This window comes from Diabrotica undecimpunctata, chromosome 3, assembly GCF_040954645.1.
Source record: "Diabrotica undecimpunctata isolate CICGRU chromosome 3, icDiaUnde3, whole genome shotgun sequence".
Taxonomy (NCBI): Eukaryota; Metazoa; Arthropoda; class Insecta; order Coleoptera; family Chrysomelidae; genus Diabrotica; species Diabrotica undecimpunctata.
In genome coordinates this window covers 11693239-11717234 of record NC_092805.1, presented here as the reverse complement: position 1 = coordinate 11717234, position 23996 = coordinate 11693239, and the positions used below count along the sequence as shown (strand labels likewise).

The following is a 23996-nucleotide window of genomic DNA, read 5'->3' as shown; positions in this document are numbered from 1 at the left end:
CTCCAGACAATATATGGAGATGAAAACAAAGTACGCTACATTAAAGCAAACCGAATAAGATGGGCGGGCCACGTACTAAGATCGAGTGACGAAAGACTCCTGAACGCCACATTCTGGGAAAGGCCCGATGGCAGAAGGTCACTTGCTCGCCCAATAAAGAGATTTTTTTTTTATTAAAAATCGTCTTTGCTTTCTTCATTTTTTTCTGTTTGCATACTATACGAGTTTTTTGTTTCTAGTGGCTTTTGCAGCCAATATTCACTTAATTTTATTTAAAAATTAATTAAAATCCTTTGTAAAAGGTATATATTTAAAAACCCAAACGGGCTATGTTAGACAAAACGTTTTCGGAATCCATAAGAGTTGCTTCCATAAAGTCCTCGTAGACACACCGTCTCAGGACTAGCAACTTCAACGTGGAGTCATATGTCGCCATATTACCTAATCCAATGGTAACTTTAACATCCTAATAATTTATAAGAAATACTGTCAAACAAATGTAACTAATTATTTGTTAACGGGTTTTTACCTATATATTTAGTGGCTACATTCATGTACTCCTAGACACTGATGATGGAATGATGGATTCCGAAAACGTTTTGTCTAACATAGCCCGTTTGAGTTTTTAAATATATACCTTTTACAAAGGATTTTAATTAATTTTTAATATATGGTATACAGCCAACTACAGGAACGTAGATTCCTTGTTAATTTTATTTGTTTCCTGGATATTTCCACTTCGGGACTTCTTATTCTTTTTTTATTTGTTACTGTCTTCCATTTATCTTCAGATTCAGAGTTAGGACCTGCTTGTTCATTCGTGTGTTAGACTACCTGTGGATTTTGTTGATTTTGATATACTAAGTGTGGGGGGAGAGGTAACGGATTTGGTTGTGAAAAATTTTGAGGGAAAATTGGCTGCATTTGAGTAGATGATCCTGGCATTTGCTGATATATGGTCTGTTGATTTTGATCATGGCAACCCGTTTGGGTCTGTGACATTGACGTAGGAAAAAAATATTTTTGATAAGACACATTGTTATTCACCTGGTATCCGGATTGATGAGTTGACACACCATTTCATTTGATATCCCTTTTTAATTCCACTCCGCTGATATGAATTTTTGAATATTTTCTTGTCACTAATTGCCTTCTGATAACTATTTATCGATTCCAAAACACTTATTTACTGTTAAAATGTAATTAAAAATAAAAACTGAATTTGTTTATGAGAACAAGTTTATGGAGATGAAAACATAGTACGCTACATTAAAGCAAACCGAATAAGATGGGCGGGCCACGTACTAAGATCGAGGGACGAAAGACTCCTGAACGCCACATTCTGGGAAAGGCCCGATGGCAGAAGGTCAGTTGGTCGCCCAAGAAAGACATGGAAGGACGCAGTAGCCAGTGATCTACGCAAAATGGGAATACATCAATTGGAAATAGCTGCTCAGGGCCGACAACAATGGAGGGAAATAGTAAACGCGGCCAAGACTCACATAGAGTTGTAGAGCCGAATGATGATGATGACTTAATCGAGAATTGTGATTACTTGAGAACTCCACCTTGCATTGATACAATGAATCCAATTGTTAGTAATGCCATAGTTAACTAAATTATGTCGGATAGTTTCTGCAACATCAAAAGTTCGTTCCCGTAATTCAGCTTCGTTTCGATTTCATCTCGGTTATCATAAACTAACGATTTCAGATGTACCCAAAAATAAAAATCCAGTATATTGCATTCGAGACTTCGTGGTGGTCACAGAATGGGCCCATTCCTACCAATCCAACGACGAGGATAAGTGGTATCAAGAGGATTTTTAACAGCTCAGGTAAAATGCGCTAGGGCTCCGTCGTAAAGAAACCACATTTCACGGCGTGTTTGCAAAGGCATGTCTTCAAGAAGTACCGGCAAAACATTTTGTAAGAAATTATAGGCCTCTTCATTTAGTGTTCTGGGGAATTTATATGGTCCTATCAAACGATTGTTAATTATTCCAGCTCTTAAATTTATGCTAAATTTTCGTTGAAAATCTGTCCTACGTATTAAATAATGGTTCTCGTCACCCCATATGTAGCAATTATGAAAATTATACACATCGTTTCTCGTGAAACATGCTTTATCCGCACATAGCACTTTAGATGGATTCAGGTTCTCGTATAGGATGACGAGTGTATCGTGAAACCACCTACAAAATGTTAATTTTAGAAGATCACCTTGTTGTAAATCTTGTACTCTTTGATAGTGGTATGAATGTAAAGTTGTTCGCTAAATGTTCTATGAACAACGTTTTTTTATATTGCAATATACATAAATTCCAGACATAAATTTAGACAGCTAAATTACTGTTACACTGCGCTTCTCCATAAATAATCAACATATCATGGTACTTACGAATCGAAAACATTTTCGCGATGTTGTTCCAAAATTTCTGTTTACTAAAGTTGTTTACGTTTAGATTTTCGTACTGCACGTAGTTGACAGATTTCTTTTTGCATACCAAATTGTATTTTGGTCAAACGGTTGAATTTAGAAAACATGGTATAAGATTTTTTTTGCTCTACATGGTGCTTTAAGGAACGCACTATTTTCGAGGACACCCTGTATATCGCTTATTGTGGTTTAGTATATACAATTGCATTTTTTTGAAGATGCCATATTTATATTTTTATTTATTACAGAGGACGGAGAAGAAGAAGGAGATGACTCATTTTTCGAAGGTGAAACCGAACTTATGGATCAGGAATTGACAGAAGAAGAAGGAACCATAAATACAGATATCAAACCTCAGTTTTCAGCCATTGCCAATGTTTCTTGCCAATACGATTCATCACCAGGTAATGCATACTCGAATGTAATGGTACTAACACGAAACAATAACATGAAAAAACAAACACATATTTTTTATTTATTGATCTGTTTAAACACTTTATTTATTTAATGGGAATCAATCCTAATTTTAATTAAAATTTCTGCATTTACATTTCCATCTTTTATTGGCCCCAATTTTTGATACTATTTTATTATATTTTGTTCTTACTTTGTCTTTTTAAAACCTTTGATTTCTTCTATTCTGGTTCTTTACTTTTGTTTTCATTTACCATTTATGATAGTAACAATTTTTATAGTTATTTCGCGTCATTACTTTATTTTCTACTGTGTGCATAATACTTTGATATTGTATCACATTCTGCTTATCACTTCAATTTAGATCTCTCCTCATTGCCACTCCAAAGATCATTTGTATACATACATGTATATTTGTGGCTTTTCAGGGTCTCTTTTGGGTCGAGGCCTTGCTTAAACAGGTACTAAACCTTCCTCAGAGCCGCTCACGCTCCCTCGCTAGACTTTTTCGGTTCTTGTTGAGCTACATCGTGGAAATATAGCTTGTAACATAATTTTGAGGCTGAGTTGTTCCGCTTCATTGTTTCCCCTGTTCATGTTCGATTCTTGCCTCACCAGAAGCAAGGAAATATAACGGTGACTGAACACGATTTTCTTAATTTTTTCGATAATTTTGAGGTTATGTGAGAAATGTTTATAACAAAAGTTCTTGATTTTTATATTATAGACAACTTTTGTATTTGAAAATTTCGCTGGAAATACTTACACATGCACAATCGTTTTTTTCTTCTTCTTAAAGTGCCTATCTGTTCCGGATGTTGGCGATCATCACGGCTATCTTTACTTTATTTATTGCAGCGCGGAACAGTTCAGTGGTAGTCGTGTTATACCACTTTCGCAAATTTTGAAGCCAGGAAATGCGTCTTCTTCCCGGTCCTCTCTTACCATTCACTTTCCCTTGGAGAATCAGCTGGAGAAGGCCGTAACGTTCTGGATTTCTCATTACATGTCCTAGATATTCCAACTTTTTAGTTTTGACGGTCATGAGAATTTCACATTCTTTCCCCATTCTACGCAGGACCTCCACATTAGTAACTCTGTCAACCCAGGATATACGTAAGATGCGCCTATAACACCACATCTCGAAAGCTTCGAGCCGATTCATAGATGCAACAGTCAGTGTCCATGCTTCCATTCCGTAGAGCAGAACTGTGAATATGTAGCAGTTCAATAGACGGCATTTTGTTTTTAATGATATGTCTCGACTGTTGAAAATGGTTCTCATTCTAACGAATGCTGCTTTTGCTTTTATTATTCGCTGTTTAATTTCTGTTGAGTGGTCCCATTGGCTATTTAAATTGGTGCCTAGATATGTATATTGCTCGACTCTTTCGATATTCTGTTGGTTGATTGTAAGTTGAGCGTTTAGTATTGGTTTTTTACTAATTGTCATAAATTTGGTTTTCTTTATGTTAAGAGCTAGTCCGTATCTGTTGCTGACTTCTGTTATGCGATTTGTTAATATCTGTAAGTCATTCAGATTATCGGCAAAAACTATAGTGTCATCTGCATATCTAATGTTATTCAACCATTCACCATTTATTAGTATTCCTTTCGCACAACCGTCTAAAGCTTCCTTAAATACCCATTCAGAATAAATGTTGAACAACAATGGAGACAAAATACAGCCCTGTCGTACTCCACGTTCTATTGCAATTTTATCAGTTAACTGGTCTTCTATTTTGATTTTGGCCGTTTGATTGTAGTAAATGTTTCTGATAATTCTAAGATCTTTGTTGTCAATTCCAATTTCTTGCATTAGTCATTAATTTGTCATGTTTTACTCTGTCAAATGCCTTCTGGTAATCTATAAAGCATACGTATATGTCACAATTCACATCTCTGCATCTCTGAAATAGCACCTGTACAGCAAAAAGGGCCTCCCGTGTTCCCAGAGCATCACGAAATCCGAATTGTGTTCTTGTTAGTTGTTCCTCACATTTTGTGTATATTCTTTTGTGAATGACCTTTAGAAATGTTTTAAGTAAATGGCTCATAAGGCTTATTATTCTATAGTCTTCGCACTTTCTCGCGTTGGGTTTTTTTGGAAGATTTATAAAAGTTGACACTAACCACTCTTGGGGAACCACGCCCGTATCATATATACTGTTAAATATATTTGTCAACAATCGTTTTAACCTTGTTTAAGCTTTGTGCTTCGTCAAGGTTGGTCGCTGGAAATAAAAAAAAAAACGGACGTGGCAGTCCGGTGGGACTGCCGGTAGAAGTTACACTTCTATACACGCATTCGCGCTTACAAATTTATTTGGGAGTCAATCTGCACAATCATTACATATGTAATGCTATAGGTAAGTAAGGCATAGCAGAAAGAGAAACAGAATTAATAACAACTTACTAACAATTAATAAACAACATTTGACCTGTAATAGGAGTATAGTAAATGAAGGATTGAATCAATATTTTGATGAAAATGTATATTTTTATTTTCATATATGTATGAAAGGAGTTGAATGCAAAAATTTTTTTACACATACTCTGCAGAAAAATTCATTGTTTATTTTGTTATTAATATAAAAATACGATACAATACACTGCAACATAATTCAATATAATAATACAATAGAAATTAAAATGCAATATTCATAAGTATTTAAAAATGATAATAATATACATAACTTTTCTACTTACGCATATTAATTTACCATGTAATAATATTAATAAAAAAGTCCTCCCCGACTGGGAATCGAACCCCGTTCTCCCGCGTGACAGGCGGGGATACTGACTACTATACTACCGAGGACATGACACAAACGTATTTCAAAATTGACAGTTCTGGGCCATACAGTGATTTATTGAGATTATTATTTTGAAATACAAAAGACTAATATAATTATGAACATTTAATAAATAATACAAAATATATCACATAAGTAATAATATTAATAAATATTTTATTATATATACATAATATTATATGTATATATATATATATATATATATATATATATATATATATATATATATATATAAGAGAAAATTACTGAGTTCTCGGGAAGAACCGCGTTGAGAATTTAAAACTCGACGTTTCGGCACCCATTTTGGAGCCATTATCAAGAGTGATACGGTTCGGTTCGAGTTCGGGGTCTCAATCTGCCTACTCCCCTCACTCGAGACGTACCAGTATCGTGTTCTATATTGCAAGAACTGTCTCTTGGCACTGAGGTCTCAATCTGCCTACTCCTCAGTGTCGAGTGACATAATATATATAATATTAAATTATATATACAAAAGGAACATTTTTATATTCGAGAGAGGAAGAGAGAGAAAATATATCTTCTGTCTCTCTCTTACTCATTATCTTACATATGTAATGATTTCACAGATTCACTCCCATACAAATTTCCAACGTGGAGCGCGCGTATAGAAGTATAACTTCAAAAAAAATTTAACCTCCATTCCCCCATCGCTCACGAAACTTTTCATTTAATTTATTTTTATTTTGTGTATCATACCTCCACCTACCACTTTTTCATCATAAAACTTTAGATACCATTTTGTTCACCTTTTTATAAGCAAGGAAATGATCAATAGCTTTGTGTAAACACAAACTTCTCTGTTTTTGAGTTTATCTGAAGCACAAAAGTATATAACCTGAAAGTAATTTACTATTTTTTTGTTTAGGTTCAGCTAACAGACGAATCCGCAGATCAGATGAAGAGTTGCGGAGGGCGGCAGAATGTATCACACGTGGACAGACTTTCCAAACTGTAAGCGACCAATTTAACATACCTATTTCCACAATTCGATTCTATATGGCTCGAAAAGGAATCTTACCAAGGCGCAAGAGGGGGCGTGCATGTGCGGGTCCTATGGGCATGGGTATGGGTATGAGTGGAATGCCTATTTCTACTTCATATACGTCTCCCGCAAGTCCCATAGGCCCACCTTACCATATCGTCCATTATAAGTTACCAGCCTTAGGTGTATCAAAGTTAAAATAAGTGTAGATCTTTCTACACCCAGTTATCTTAATTTTTCGATTCTATTTTTTTTTGTATTATTTTTAAACACATCATTACTAGATTCGAGAGTATTTTTACCATTGAGTATATAAATTTAACTTGCAGAATTTTATTGTCTGCAAAACTCGAAGAAAATCTCAAATACCAGTAACTTTTAATTTGCTTATCACTTTTATGAACAAATTACTGTATATCAGCCACATACATGAAACAGCAATTCAATTGGGTAATATTAATTGGTTTGGTGGTCTTTATTAGGCTCTGTAGTTTCAAAAACTTTTTATAAAAACTTTCAAAAAATTCGTGACAGAAATTTTTATCACGAATTATTTATTACTTTGGGAATAAAAGACACGTACATTGTGAGTTATACTTAACTTGGTTTTCGCTCAAAACTACTAAAACAGTAATTTGGGGTCAATAAGCCAGATTGTACAGTGTGAATCAAAAGTAACGTGATCTGCTAGTTCAATTTCTGATGATATATAACAAAATTACTAATTAGAGTTCAACTAAGTCAACCAGAAATATGGCGGGTATCGCATTCCTCCACAATAAAGTAAAGATATATATTGTTCTCTGTATATTTATACAATTTTTGGTTGAGTTTACCGAAAGTACAAGCTGATTATAGCCGCAAATGTCAAACATGGAACAAAAAATGTCGGTTTAGCAGTGTTGCCATGTTTTTATAATGTATACACTGTATGCTTCAAATATAAAGAGATAAAGCTTTAGAAAAGTACATTTTGATTATATTATGTTATGAATTCTGCAATTTTTGATTTATATAAAACAAGAATGAGTAAATATTTGTTTCTTTGGAGATTAATTGCAGTTAATTATTAGAATTTTTTTTTGGCAATTGCCCTTTGATAGATTAGGGGATAGATTTAGGGGAATCAGTAGTTGCCAGATTGCAACATATGTTTGCAATTAATCTCGAAAGAGACAAATATTTAATCGTTATTGTTTCATACAAATTAAAAATTGCAGAATTGCAATGTACTTTTGTACTTTTTAAAAGCTTTCTCTCTTTATATTTGAAGCATACAACATACGTTTTATAAAATCATCCAATACTTCCAAACCAAAATATTTTATTTCATGGTTGACATTTGCGGCTATATTCAGCTTGTACTTTCGGTAAACTCAACCTTCATAATCTTAAAATTAAAAGTATGACATTTAACTTAGTCACACAGTCCTAAATTGTTCTTTTCGATGTTATTGAAAAGAGTTTTGCCATAGGAACGTTTTTAAGTCTAAAAATTCTACCTCGGAACCCAACAGACTGGACAAATGGTGACTTTATAGCGACTACTGTCATAGAATTTTATATTTGATCATGGCTGACTTAGGAAAAATATGTATACAAGACATCGAGCAAAAAGACAAAAGAGGGAATCTAATCGTTATGAAAAGGAGACCAAAAAAGTGGCCTCTGATGGCGGACATATCCGGAAATGCGAATGCGCCAAATTTAAATTTCATGACACTTCACAATAATCATACAGTGGTGTAGGGGTTCTAATTTATCTATTTATTTGTTATATTACATCATATTAATATTACATAATATTAATACATAATATACTTTTTTAACACTAGAACATAATAAAGTTTTAATTAAATAATAATAATAGTCTAAAATGTGAAACAATTGTTAAAAAACTTCAATAGAAAATACAAATAATCTTCCATGTGACAGTTGGGACAGACAGTAACATCAGCAATAACATAACCCAACTAAATTTGATTTCTCAAACAAGGAAAGAGTCTCTCTTTCCTTGTTTAATGTGGCCTCTCAAGATGGCACTTCCTGTCTAACAATATTTTTGCCCCCACTACCTTTACATTCCCTCTTTTGTCTTTTTGCTCGATGATACAAGAGCATTTTTATTATAATTGACACTGAACGACTGAACGAATCATCCAAATAGTTCTATCTAAAGGTCAAAGCTTCTCGATACCCACAGCTTTTGTCAGCGAGATAAATCTTTCTATGATGCATAGTTGTCGCCGGTACACGCTATTTTTATGAATGTTACATCCCACATTCTGCTTCAAATGTCACATAAAATATCACGTTTCATATAAACGTCAATTTCTGTGTCAAATGTGACATAAGATCTACATTCTATGTCAAATGTCACATAAAATATCACGTTCCACATAAATGTCACGTTCTGTATCAAATTTAGCCAATAGAAGCGAACATGCGCGGCCCCTTGGACATTGTCTCTGTAATCGTATTCTATTCGTTAAATCCTCTCAAGTGACACCTCGCACGCTCCTATCCGTTGAGCCGTTTGGACACTACAAGTTAAAGACTTTATGTCACGCCGCCATCTTGGATTTTTCTTTGTCATCGTACTCTACATCGTGAAAAATCCTATCTGAAGGTATGCCGCATGCCCTGTAAGTTAAGCCGTTTATGTACAATTTTTGGACTATACCCTGTACATCTAAAAGCAGTGCCTTCACCAAAATACAATTTTCCCAGATCTACTGAAATTGTGGCGTCATTTCCTATGCGGATGCTGAACTGTGACAGTCGGTAGGAGAGTTGACATGTCTCTGTATGATTGTAAATAACAGATATTAAACCAATAGATAAACAACTCATATCTAAAAGGTACAGATTAATTGAAGCCGAGTCAGCCATTTCCATTGAATGTATTGTATAGTTCGTCCCAAACCCTTCTTTCAGTGCGTCATAGTTGATCGAATTCTCTCTAACACATTAAGCTAGAAGTGACAGAAAAAAACGTGAGTCTGTGATTATTATATATAGAACTTAGAAAATTATTTATCGTAAAGCTGGTTCTACTTACGGATGTATAATTGGTTGGAGTTTAGAATACGCTAAATAGATATCCAATCAATGGATCGCATAAATATAATTTGACGCAGATTGTCTCGATCGTGATAGTGCTTTCACAATGTCAACTGATAAAATGATAATTGTCATTCCAGGTTAGTATTATCAGACATTTTACAGTGAAAATTTAATTTTGTATTTATTGTCATAAAAATATTTTAAATGTGCCGAGAAATATCGAGAAAGAACAAAGTCTAATATTAAAATTATTAAATTATTTTCAATTAGATTACGATCCTGCAACTGTCAAATTTAACTAAAATGTCATGCAATAATTCTCGACATTCTTAAAATCCTATATGACGTCAAAATTAGTGACGCACTGAAAGAAGGGTTTGGGACAGACTGTACTTATATTATTTTCAACAAGAAATTAACAAAGTCGAAAAATAATATATTTAATTTTTTGTAATAGAAACAAACAAATTAATAAATAAACAAACCTTCTATATTCAATGAAAATGGCTTCAAAGGTTTCAAAAAATTTGTCAAGTTCGACTTCTATTAGTATGATTGGACATTTTTCACATTTGGTCCTAGTGAATATAGCCTCAAATGAGAGCTGTCAATTAAATTTGACAGAACGAAATATTGTGTTGGCAGTATTGCCATGTGCGTATAATGTATATGTTATATGCTTCAAATACAAAGAGAAAAAGCTTTTAAAACGTACATTTTTATTATATTATTTTGTGGATTCTGCAATTTTCTAACTTATAGAAAACACGAATGAATTAATATTTGTTTCTTTTGACGTTAATTGCAGTTAATTATTAGAATTTTTTTGGCAATTGCCCTTTGATAGGTTAGGGGATACATTTGGCAATAGAGTAAGAACCTTTAAATTTAAGTCAAACCAGTTGACAGATAGCAATTTTTAACTTTATTATTTATAATGACATTTTACCATTTACTTTTAAAAACTGTTTTAAAACTATTTACTTTTTCTTTTTTGGTAATTCCAAAGTATTAATTTTTAAATATATTATTGCTTTTGATTGCATATGTTTCATTTGTAATGCAAATTTTAACACTGCCAAACACAAATATTTCGTTCTGTCAAACTCATTTGAGGCTATGAGAAATGTCTGTTTGATTTCTTTGGTAAATTAATAAATTATGTGGATGACTGGTGGTTAATAGTAAAACTATGGCAGTGTTCCTGACAATGCATATTCGTTATTTGACATGCATTATCACTCAAGCACACGCACTCGCTGCTCGTCTTACTCTTACACGTATCGCATATGTCGCTTTCAAATTTCCCTATATCTACTGAAATTGTGACGTCAGCTATCATCCTTTACATGTAATTGATGTCACAATTACTTCTCCAGACTGCGCCACGGAGCCTGTTGTCTATCTACTACGTGATCAGCACTCAAGATCAAGATATGTAAAACATGTAAATTCTCAATTAGCGGATCAGTTCAGGCGTATCCTCCAAAGTATATTGTAGTCATTTACTAATAACTTGCCAGTTCCATAACAACTGATATCTCTTAGAAACAGTCACAACTAACTTTTTTTAGAATATAAGTAATTCAAATGTCACTTTTGAGTTGCCAAATTAGAAATTGGAAGATATCTGAATAACTTTAAAAACGACATTTTAATCGTTTCTATTTTAGTTTGCAAAGTTCTGGCTGGAGTATCGGTCTAAACAAATAGACATTCTTATGAAACTGTGGCCGCTCGTCCACTGAACCATTGAGCCGACCTAACAGTCTTAATATGGCATGGACTCCTGTAGTTCCATCTAAGAAAGTACCTTTTTTGTGAAATAAAAGTTACTGGTACTTTTTTGAGACACGAGTATTGCTATACAATTAACAATGGTATCAACATTCATTATTTCGAGATAAAATGAACGGTTGTTTTTTATTTTTACTAGGTAATGTTAGTGGACACAAATTATTTATTTTTACTCTTATATGTGCAAAATCAGTGTTAGTACTCTCTTTGATTTTTCGTTTTATTGAATTTTCATGGTATTAATATGTATTATATCGAAAAAACAGAAAAGAAAGCTTAAAAAGGAGAAAAATATTCTTTTTTACGTTTCATAAATTACGAATAAAACATTTTTGTAGTCTAAGGACAATAACTGCGTATTTAAATAATTTAAGATTGATATTATAAAAACTAATATCTTTACTCAGTTACTATTTTAGATCATGCCGGTTTTTAATGCATTAAGCTTTCGATTTGGTCTTTGGAGTCATTTGTTCTTTGGCTGGTGCTTCACAAGTATTCTACGTTTTTATATCTCGTACTACTAGAGTGAAATTCTTAAGAACGGTATTGTGAGTGACGTTCTTTCAAAAAGGCAAACAGTAGTTATTTGCCATAAAACAGTTCAAACTTGAAGTTGACCGAGATAAAGCAGGCAGAGGTAGTTACAGAATACAAGAAGCTGGTGGTTGTGGTCAAATATACCTAACGAGGGCTGTTTCCACACAATCTGATAAAGTTAAGTATTGCAGATAGACGACAGTACCAACATGATACGAATAGCCAATTGCAGCAATAAAAGATAATATGTTGCACGTTGGGCGACAGATAATCCCAATCAGAACGACAAGCAAACAAATGGAAACAAAAGTCTCTAATAATAACGGATAATTTAAATTAGTGGGACGGTTACTAGATAGATAGATAGATATATGGATAATATAACTAAATAAATTTACCAGCCTAGTCGGACTGGCTTGTTCAGGAGCTGCTACATAAGTGAAATAATATCGATAATATTTGGTTAGGGCTTAAATTTTTGTTCAGTTCCGGTGCTCACGCAAGATTAGCCCTAATTATGGGTTAGGACAGCGAACCGTTTCGAATCAAAGTGTTTTTTTAGAAAACGATACATTTGGTAACATAAAAAGATTTAGCAAATGTGCGTTTCGTAATTTGAGGGGCAGAGAATTCATTGTATTAAGTTCTTGGAAGACAAAGCAAGCAAGCAATTTGAATCGTTTATGAGAAGTCAAGATTCTTTCGGACACAATGCGATGCCAAGCTTCGGTTATTTAGAAATCGAGGATATGTGGCGCCCTATGGATTTGTTAGCCATTGGTGTAACAAAAAAAAGTTTGGAAGTACATAATTATGATACATTGAACATGCTTCACTAGAAGTAGTAGTTAACTGAACTAGGGACTTAAGGGAGTGAGGCTCAGGAATAAATACAAGTCCTGAATATGACCCCAGAGATATAGTCGAAAACTCGACACATTAAAAACTGTAAAACTGAGTAAGTTTGATATTAACTTTTATAATATCAATACTTTTAGTGTAAATTTGATTTTACTAAACGTGATATACTTTTCGAACATTTTACTGCAATGAAAAATGAGGTACTAAGCAAAACAAAAATATTTACATATGCCAAATTTAACAAATCGATGAACGTTATTGAGATGTATGTGTACACAATTACGTTAGAAAAGGGAAAAATACCATATTCCTAAGGTTTTTTTTTGTAAATGTACTTATTTGTAACTTTGTGATCTGAATTTGGGAGATCATTATTTTGTGCCTTGGTTTTGGATGGTTAGACTTTCTGCTTAGGATTCTTTTTCGTATATTTGCCAAACTTTAACATAATATGTTTCTTGGCAGCTTTGAACTACTTTTTTATGAATATACTATTGTTTATTTTATTAATCTACTCGAGAATACTGACTTTGTCACAATATGTAAAAGATGCCATTCGAGAATCTAAAATTCGGCAGCTGCTGTGGGTCAATAAATGGAGAGATCAATTTTAAAATAATCAAGAAGGTTACTTAAGATCTGTACATATAGTCGACTCTTCTGATTTTTGTGATACAAAATTATTGATATCTTTTTTAATTTTTTTTATTAATAGTTTTTCTATGCTTTGCATAGCCAAAGAACACTTTTCGTTGCTGTTTAGAATTTGTGGTTTTTCTTCTATTTACAAACTGCTCCAACTCCTTTTTTTTCTTTACAACTGTACAGTTTGTTTATTATAAAAAAAATATTACTAATTTAAACCAATCAACAATTAGTTATAGGCCAATTAAGTTGGTTTTTTACTCGACACAACTCTATAGACGGTTTTGACAGGTAACATGAGATATTACAATAAGACTCTCATCTAGGGATTCATCAATTTTTTAATGGAAATACTTTTAAATAAACAATCAAAACGTCAACTCAATATTTTGCGCATAATTTAAAAACTTGTCTATTTAGAGATTTGACCTCAACAGACGACTTTTTCGGAAAATAAAGATACACAAAATGAAATATGCTAAATTAAAATGAAATATGCGATAATATTTCCCAGTGTGATGTTAATCACATCCTGTTTGGATGTATTAAAAATAAAGTACTCTCATCTACGTTTTATGAAAATCTAGTTAAAAATAATGTGCAACTTCCAGTAAACATAACCCACCTACTGTCACTGAATCAGAAATCTGTATACGAACTCATATGTAATCACTTATATGCATCCGGATATATAATATAAATTTAGTACAGTCAAGTTTTTAATTGATAAACATAACATAAATCATTTAAAAATCTGTGGCAAAAGGACTAGTTTCCATGCCAAACACACTATCATCATCATCATCATAAATTAAAATCCAATAATAAACAAAAAAGTTATTTCAAAATGAACAACAAAATCGCTGTTTTTGAATATTCCTAATAACTCTTTTATCATTTATTAAATTTTGTTTAAACGAACCTGAACTTGACTGTCTTATTCTGTTTGAGTTGTGTGTAAAAGATGAGTCAGATCAGTTGAATAGTTTTTTTCGATTATTCTCGATTATTTATTAGAAAAAGGAATACTTGGTATTGGTACCATTATATATAATCGAATTCCACGAGTACTTAGGAGCAAAATAAAAAAAAAGATTATACTTTACCAAAAGTAAAAAAAAAAATCAAAATAAAGGAAAAAAAATTCAAAGTGCATTCTGCTCCTTGTTCAAATACAATTGCTAAATATAACCAGTCAATGGGAGGCGTGGATTTGTGTGACAGATTTATTTCATATTATAGGATCTGTATGCGCACTAAAAAATGGCCTGTGCGTGCCTTTTGGCACTTTATTGATCTTGCATTGACCATTTCATAGATAGAGTATCGTCAGGATAGTACAGCATTTGACGATAAGAGATCAAGGGTAATACATTTACTGGAATTTAAGTTGTACGTTGAAAGGTCACTAGCTCTAGGTCTTTCTTGCAGTACCGTCTCCTATCGGAGGTTGGCTACCATCACAGCATACTTTACTTTGTTGGCTGCAGCTCTGAACAACTGTATTGAACTGCACCCATACCACTCCCTTAAATTTCGCAACCAGGAAATCCTCATACGTCCCACATTTCTCTTTCCCGAGATTTTTCCTTGGATTATGAGTCTAAGCAGAGAGTACTTTTCTCCTCTCATTATGTGGCCCAGATATTCCAGTTTTTTCGTTTGTATGGTTTTTATGACTTCGCATTCCTTCCCCATCTTCAGCAGAACATCTTGATTTGTTACTCTTTCTGTCCATGGTATTTTCCACATTCTCCTGTAACACCACATCTCGAATGCCTCAATGTTCTAGTAGCTCTAGGTAGTAAGTTGAATAAACTTCTTATATCCATGGCAATCGTAATACTTAAACATGGACTCGTCATAATTTAGGTTCTTTTTCGGAATAAAGCAGTTTAAAAATTTGTTTTTAGTAGATTCATTAGATGTCTTAGTTTATAAACTTTATCAGTTACATACATGTTTTTACTATCTGCACAATGGATGTATTTCATTATTGCAAAAAACGGTTTCTTCTAATTGATTGACTAATAGCCTGATTATTCAAATCGGGTCGTGAATCCCAATAAAATCTTATACCTGGATGTAGATTATAGCCAGACACCAGTAAGATACCCAAGAAACATTTTATTTCATCCTTGGTTACGGCAAAATCAGGTGCATTTTTAGAAGAAACATACCAGATTGGATGAATACCAGAAAAGACATGATAGTTTTAACACACATAAAAAAATTAAAGAATTAACTCACAACAATAGAACAAGAAAACCGGGAATACTGAAAGATGCAAATGGGAAACTTGTGTTGAATACTAACGACAAATTAAAGATTAAAATTGGCAGAATACATCAATGAACTGTTCGAAGACAATAGAACAGAACAGATAGAGATATAAGTAGAAGAGGATATGGTTTTAAAGATATTAAAGGAAGAAATTAAAATGGCATTAAAAAACAGCAAAAATGGTAAAGCCGTATGTCCAGACCAAATCCCTATAGAAACCTTAAAATGCATAAATGATGAAACCTTAGACATTATAGTAGACTTATTTAACTCAGTGTACAAAACAGGATACATACCGAAACAATGGTTACTCTCCACCTTTTGTGCTATCCCTAAAAATACAAACGCTAAATATTGCAGTGAATACAGAACAATATCACTAATAAGTCACATTCTCAAATTATTCCTGAAAATAATACATGGTCGTATAAATAAAAAACTGGAAGAAGGAATAGATGATAGTCAGTTTGGGTTCAGAAGCTAACTAGGAACCAGAGAAGCGTTATATGCTTTTAATGTGTTAGCTCAAAGATGCATGGATATGTATGTTGATGTGCATGTTTGTTACGTTGATTTTGAAAAAGCATTTGACAAAGTAAGACATGAAAAATTAGTCCAAATTCCAAAGACAAAAAACATAGACCATAGGGACTTACGAATAATAACAAACCTCTACTGGAATCAAAGAGCACAAATCGTAATAGATAACAAACCCAGTCCAGAAATTGAAATCATGAGAGGAGTTAGGCAGGGATGTATTATGTCCCCATTAGTATTTAATGTATATAGTGAAGCAATTTTTGAAGAAACATTACTATCTCAAAGTGAAGGAATAATAATTAACGGAAGATCTATTAACAACATAAGATATGCAGATGACACCGTGATTATGGCAAGTTCTGCTGAACAACTCCAATTACTGCCAAACAAAACAAACAGTTTCTGTGAAAAATATGGACTAAAAATGAATATAAAAAAGACCAAATACATGATAACAAATATACCAACAAACATACATTTGGGAAATGTACCGATAGAAAGGGTTGATAAATACAAATACCTAGGAACCTGGATTTCACACAATAATGATCAAACAACCGAAATAAGAGCCAGGATAGAAATAGCAAGAAATGCGTTTGTAAAAATGAAAACAATTCTCTGCAACAAAGACCTTAGATTAGAATTGAGAGTAAGAGCACTGAGATGCTACGTGTTTTCGATACTGCAATATGGACTTGAAAACAGTACATTAAATCAAGAACACATAAGTAAGTTACAGTCCTTTGAAATGTGGTGTTACAGGAGGATGCTTAGAATAGCATGGACACAGAAGAAAACTAACACGGAAGTATTGGGCAAAGGAAGAGAAATGGGCAAAGAATGCGAAATAAACACAATAAAAATAAGAAAGTTACAATATCTGGGACACGTAATGAGGGGACAGCGATATGAACTGCTAAGGCTGATAATACAGGGAAAGATAAGAGGAGGAAGGAGTATAAGAAGAAGGAGAGTGTCGTGGTTGAAGAATTTAAGCGACTGGTTTAAATGCAGTTCTATAAAACTCTTCAGAGCAGCAGTAGATAGAGTAAATATAGTGATGATGATATCCAACCTCCGATCGGGAGACGGCACTTAAAGAAGAAGAACTTGATTGGTATATTCTTACAAACTATCTATGACATCTAAACTAGAACTTACGTGCAAGCACAGAGAATTTGCGACTATTTTGGATTAGAGATGAATGCTTTGATTTAAACGGTCCGCTGTGGTAAGAAAGTTAATAGCAAAGTCTTCCAATATTTGAAGCACTGTCGAAGACAACCAAAAATACGGTTATAACTAATAATGTATTTTACATTCATTTAGAGAAATTGCTTATGAAAAGAGAAATATCTACGCTTATGTTAATCTCTCAGAGCTCACCGATTAGAACTACATTAAATTCATGATAATAACTAATCTGGTTGTAAATATTTTTGCATCTAAATATAAAATAAAAATATGTTTCAAAAATCTAAATATTTTCATAACCTTGTTAATTAACATGGAACTGTCTTTAATGTTGAACAAAAAAGGTTAAACTGCTCGCTGCTCGGCAAACAAACATTTGCGCGTAAAATATGCAGTGTTCATGAAGTATATCAAAGTAAATAACCTCTTATTAATACTGTAAAAAAAGATTTAAAAAGGATGTTTTTTAATTTAATTTATAAATTACTTGGTTCATAATTTCATGACTAGAGCAATTGACTTTCGCATTTCTCATGCTGTTTAGTAGAGTGGACCATTGGCTGTCGAATATGTAGCGATAATCCAAAACAGTCACAAATGTGAAATATACTATACATCTCATTCATCACCTTGACCGGTATCGTCATTGCAGTAAGTTTTTTGCTCTTCGTCTACTTAATTTAATTTAAAACATTCGTACTATGTGCATATACAGTGCTAGTCAAAAGTCCGTTCCCCCCTCGTATCTTTTGAACGGTTATTGTTATAATAGTGAAATTTGGAGGAAGGTAATAAACAGACGTAGGATTCTCAACTAGTCATAGCAGGTGACGTAAAAGTGACAGATGACGTTACAGCGCCACTGTGACAGATAATTTTAAATAGGACCTTATGGCAAGTGATACTGCGTTTAAAAGGTATTAAAAATACCTATTCAGTCATAATAATTTTGTTTGAGTTTAAGCTCATTTTAATAAATAAATTAAATAAATACTAAAATTGTAGCTTCTCAGTTAATTGATAAATATTTAACAACCAGTTCTTATATATAAGTGTTCAAAATGTGCTCCATCTACTTCCTGACAGTAATGCATCCTATTTTTAAACTCTTGCCATACTCGTTCAAATGTGTCGGGGGAAATTGCCCTACATTCTTCAACAATTCGTTGTTTCAAAATGTCAATATTGTCGGTTGCTGTAGCGTAAACTTTAGATTTCAAGTATCCCTACAGAAAAAAAATCTAATGGTGTGAGGTCCGGTGACCGAGCTGGCCATTCTATCGTACCTTGTCGTCCAATCCATCTACCACGACATTCCTCATCTAGGTAATGTCTTAGTGCACCATAATGGTGTGCAGGAGCACCATCTTGTTGAAACGTTATTTCCAAGCTGCCGAATTCATCTGGATTATCCTTCAGATTTTTCAAGTATTAATGGTTCAATTGCATTTTGTAACATCTCCAGATACACTTCATCGGTTAAGTTAGTATTGAGAAAAACAGGCCCAACTATGTGGTTTTCTAAAATACCTGCCCAAACATTTATTTTTTTTGGAAATTGAGTATGTGTTTCACGAAAGACGTGAGGATTTGTTTCATTCCAATATCTCACATTGTGTGTGTTAACATTTCCATTGAGAGAAAAAGTACTTTCATCACTAAAACAAATTGTTTTTATGTAATTGGGCTGTTGGTTAATTTTATTGGACATATTTTCACAGAATTCTAGTCTTCGGTCGGGGTCATCATCTTAACGTTGGTGCACAATTTTTAATTTGTATGGATGAAATTTGTTTTCAGCCAACACTCGGTGTACTGTCTTTTGACTGATTCCATAGATAGATGCAACTTGGGCTGTAGAAGAAGTAGGGTTCACTACCATTTCTGAAATTATGTTAATTTTTTTGTCGTCACTAATTGTTGGTCGACCATATCGTTTGACATCTTGAACACTACCTGTTTGTTTTAACTTCCGAAGAAGCTTCCTCAAATAAGCTCTCGATGTACGGCGATCGGGGTACCTCGCATTAAAAAGACGTTCCGCTGCATGGAAATTATTTCCACATTCACCAATTATTAACACAGCTCCTACTTTGTCGGCTACAGTACGTACCATTCTGCCTTTACACAAACACACAAAAATTTAAACGTCTCGTTAAACAATATTTAAACTAAATATTAACTAAAAACAACTTGACTAAACTTGAATTAAGTAGAAACAGAAACTAAACTAAACTAAGTAGAAACAGAAACTAAATATTGAGCTATAAACGGTTTTGCAAACTAAAAACAACTAGAGAATTGACAACCGTCAAATTTTTGACAAATAACCAAAGGCGGACGTTAGAATTTTTATTAATTAAATGTCAAACCAGAATTTTAATGTTTATTTTCTTTATTTATTCGCCAAAATCATCTTAAATCCAAACAAAATTAGAATGATTGAATAGGTATATTAAAATAATTGTAGTTTCGCATTTAATTAATAAATATTCTAACGTTCGCCTCTAATTAATGGTCAAAGAAGTTGATGTTGACGTACAATTAGAGAAATGAAAAATGTCAAATTTTTGACAAGTAACCAGTGGCGGAGGTTTTAATATTTATTAATTAAATGCGAAACTACAATTTTAGTATTTATTTAATGTATTCGTGAAAATGAGCTTAAACTCAAATAAAATTAGTATGGTTGAATAGGTATTTTCAATACCCTTTAAACGAGGTATCACTTGTCATAAGGTGCTATTTAAAATTATCTGTCACAGTGGCGCTATAACGTCATCTGTCACTATTACGTCACTTGTAATGACAAGTTAAGAAGCCTACGTCTGTTTATTACCTCCCTCCAAATTTCACTATTATAAGTAAAACCGTTCAAAAGATACGAGAGGGTGAACGGACTTCTGACTAGCACTGTATACTTATAAATATTGTGTTTCTGCGTAAAAATGAATATTTTTCTTTTTTATGATTATATTGTTTCGATCGTCTTTTTTTCTGTGTCCCCTACCGAGACGGCATGCTTTATTTTTTGCTCACGGCTTATTTGTTTTAAGCGAATTCTTGTTGGAATGCCAAGAAATGCCATTCTTTATTTATTTAAGTTGATCTCGTTTTTGAATAATTTTCTTTATACATACATCACGCTAGAAGGTAAGTATATTTATGTTAAGAGTTTATTTATTTTTCGTTTCGGTCCCTGAAAAATTGTCTTCTTAATAAAAAATTAACAAAAAATGGTGTTAGAATGATAAATAAACGTAGTATGTGAAATTAGCGAATATATGAATTCAGGTGATTACAAATAATCACTACGATAAGAAAGTATTTGTACAAATTTTGTCTGATATTATACTTAAACAAAAATCTCAATTTGAAACCTGTACTAGTCTATACAATGATTTTTTTTGTAATGTCTTAGAATTTTTGCATTGTACGTTATTAGTTTTTAGATGTGCTGCCATTCTTTAACTATATTATGTAAGTTTTTCTTTTTTTTTTCTTTTTGGATAGCAGATGTATCATTTATATTATTTTGATTTTTGAACTCTACCATTTTATTTCAATGAACAAATACTATTTTAACAACTTACCGACATATCCTATTGAAATACGGACAGATAGGATCGCTTCGTCGGCATATTTTTATATTTTATTGTCGCTAAAATAGAACATTTTAGAGCCTAAGCGACGAAACCTCGCCATAAGTAACATTTTCTATATATAAAGTTTACTAATTAAAGATAAAAGATATTAGAATCTTAAAATAAATACAAAAGTAAATAATACTATTCATAAATAAGCAGGAATTGAGTAACACATCACATACTTCAAACTTTAAAACCCAACTATACATTTTTATACATAATTTAGTGATTTTGCCCATCGCCGTCGACGGGGATCCAATCAATTGCCATTCACTGACAATTTTGTCTGACTTTCTCCTATTTTAACGCTAGGACGACAACAAAAATGATATTTTAGTCTGTTATACAACTTTGGTAACAAATACGTCACTTTTGGAGAATCATTATGTACAAAAACCAGCGTAGCTCGAGTTTGGCAATTTATTTGTTGGGAAAGCTCAAGTTTTGTATTATATTTTTTATGTATCACCACATTCGCTGCCAATATTTTCGGATCAACAAATTTTCAAAAGAATTAAAAAAGTAAACATAAACTAACAAAGCTTTAAATTATTTTGTTTAATAAATCTTAACTTAAAATTACAGCAACCGATATTTTTGACAATTTTGCGAACCAATATTTCGACGCTGTATTGTCGACATATTCTTGGCTGATCTTATTTAGATGTCGCCCATGGGGAGGTTTACTCATCCAGGTGCGTATTTTTCTTGCTTAGTCAGGGGTGGTTTATGCGCATTTCTTGGTTCCACAGTTTAAACGGCGTTGTATCGTCTACTGTGCAAATTGCTTGATGTAAAGTAGATGTTTCAGCCTGCACCTGAAAATAAGTTCTTAAGTTCTTAAATTAGCAATCTCTTTGTCCCGTTGCTCACATATGTCCATAAGTCCTCTTCCCCTTGATACCGCGGCAATGGTGTTCTCTCTACTGCACTGAGTGGATGGTGTTTTTGTGCCTTTGTGAGAAGTGTTGTTACTTTCCTTTGAAGACCCTCTATATCCGTTTTTGACCACTTTATAATACCAAATGAGTAGTTCAGCACGGAACAGACGTACGTATCAAATGCCTTAAAAACAAATTTTTGCATATCGAAACCTCCGGGCTGAACCTTTCCTCTAACTATATTTAGTATACGGCAGTCTTGTCTAGTCCAAATTCATACTGATATCATTTGAGAAAGTTTCTACAGTTTTTAACATCTGATCTAAACTCTATCCACCGAGAAGCGATAGTGCCAGTAAACAACGAAATATACGCGTGTAGGGTTATAAACGTTTTAATTGGCTGGCGTTTAGATCTCTCTCCGCCTATTTCAGATCTGTATTACGAAAATTAAGTGATATTTATGAATATATATTTTTAAATAATAGAACATCTTTGATTCAATGCACATACAAAGTCGGCAATAAATGTTTTTCTCATCCCATATATCATAAAGTTGGGAATAGATATTCATTATACAATTTTTTGTTTGTATTTTTAAATTAAATACTAATACTAAATCAACTGACAACACTGTACACAGCTGTACTGCTGTAACTTCCATTAAATTAGTATTTGAAGAGAAGTCGAACGATAAAGATGCATCCCTAGCCACAGTTAGACGATACTTCTGTTATTGCGCTGTTGCCAATTTGTTATATTTTATTGTGCTACATAGATTTTAAATCCATTTGTTGACAATTATGAAAAATGAGCACATACATTTTGCAATGAATATGGAATGACATTTAAAATAACTTTTTTTTTCAAACCCTTTATATTTTGTGCACTTATTTCTATTTCCGTTAATCAGTCTGGTAAAATTATAATAAATCAAACTTGAGGAAAATGTATGTTATGCATTATTCTTATAAAAAAGATTTACAAATAATAATAGAGATTAGTGGGATAATTATGAAAATAAATACAAACAAACGAGGCTTACATGCCAAAAAAATCGTTCGCCTTCCGTTTTATAGCTAACTTGGGAAAAAAAACGTGGCTACTAAGATGGCTTACCTTGTCGTTAAAAACAATTAGGAAAAACTTGAACTATCACTATCACCATTACTACCAATTTCTATAATAAACGGTTCAACCATGACCTCAATAATATGATCAAGTTCCCAGAACTTTTTTTCTACTGTATTCTGCACATGCTTCACACAGTTTTTCCATTTCTCCTGGGTAATGTTGTTAAGGGCATCATTTAAAAGGATTTTGACATCTGCAAATTTGAAAGTCTTGTTGTTGGCAGCAACAAAATTTTTAGCATCAGCCCAAATCAGCTCAATAGGATTGAGCTCACAATGGTAGGGTGGCAAACGTAAAACGGTTTTATTTTGAGCTTTTGCGAGTTCATCGATAACATATTTGTTATATTCAGCCTTACGCGGTGCCACTAATTGTAAGAGTTCAACTTTAAGCATGTCCTCATCGAAGTCGATATTTTTTGATCGTAACCAGTCTTTTATTTTTTGCTTTATCTATGCTGTAGTCGGTACTTTCTCACTTTTTCGCGAATGGTAAGGAGCATTATCGAGAACTATGACACAGTTGTCTTCTAAAAGGGGCAAAATATTTGCAAACCACTTTTCAAAACCGTCTGAGTTCATTTCCTCGTGATAGTTGCCACTCTTTTTTGATTCAAACGTCCATAGGCCACCTTCTACAAAACCTGTTTCACTCCCAATATGTGTAAGAATCAGTCTTTTTCCTTTGCCAGATGGATTTTTGAGACCTGCTGAGAGACCTGACAAAAACGCCTGCC

General features: G+C 33.0%; 1 protein-coding gene across 2 annotated transcripts in view; it reads left to right on the top strand.

Annotated features, from left to right (window-relative positions):
* The window catches only part of LOC140436437 (uncharacterized), a 28399-nt gene extending 21222 nt beyond the window's left edge, over nucleotides 1-7177 (top strand). For both annotated transcript variants that reach the window (XM_072525260.1, XM_072525259.1), the window contains exons 5-6: nucleotides 2688-2843; nucleotides 6556-7177. In XM_072525260.1, coding sequence (XP_072381361.1) covers nucleotides 2688-2843; nucleotides 6556-6875 — 476 coding nt within the window. In that variant the 3' untranslated portion in view covers nucleotides 6876-7177. The remainder of the gene's footprint in view (nucleotides 1-2687; nucleotides 2844-6555) is intronic.
* Nucleotides 7178-23996: the final 16819 nt, after the last annotated feature.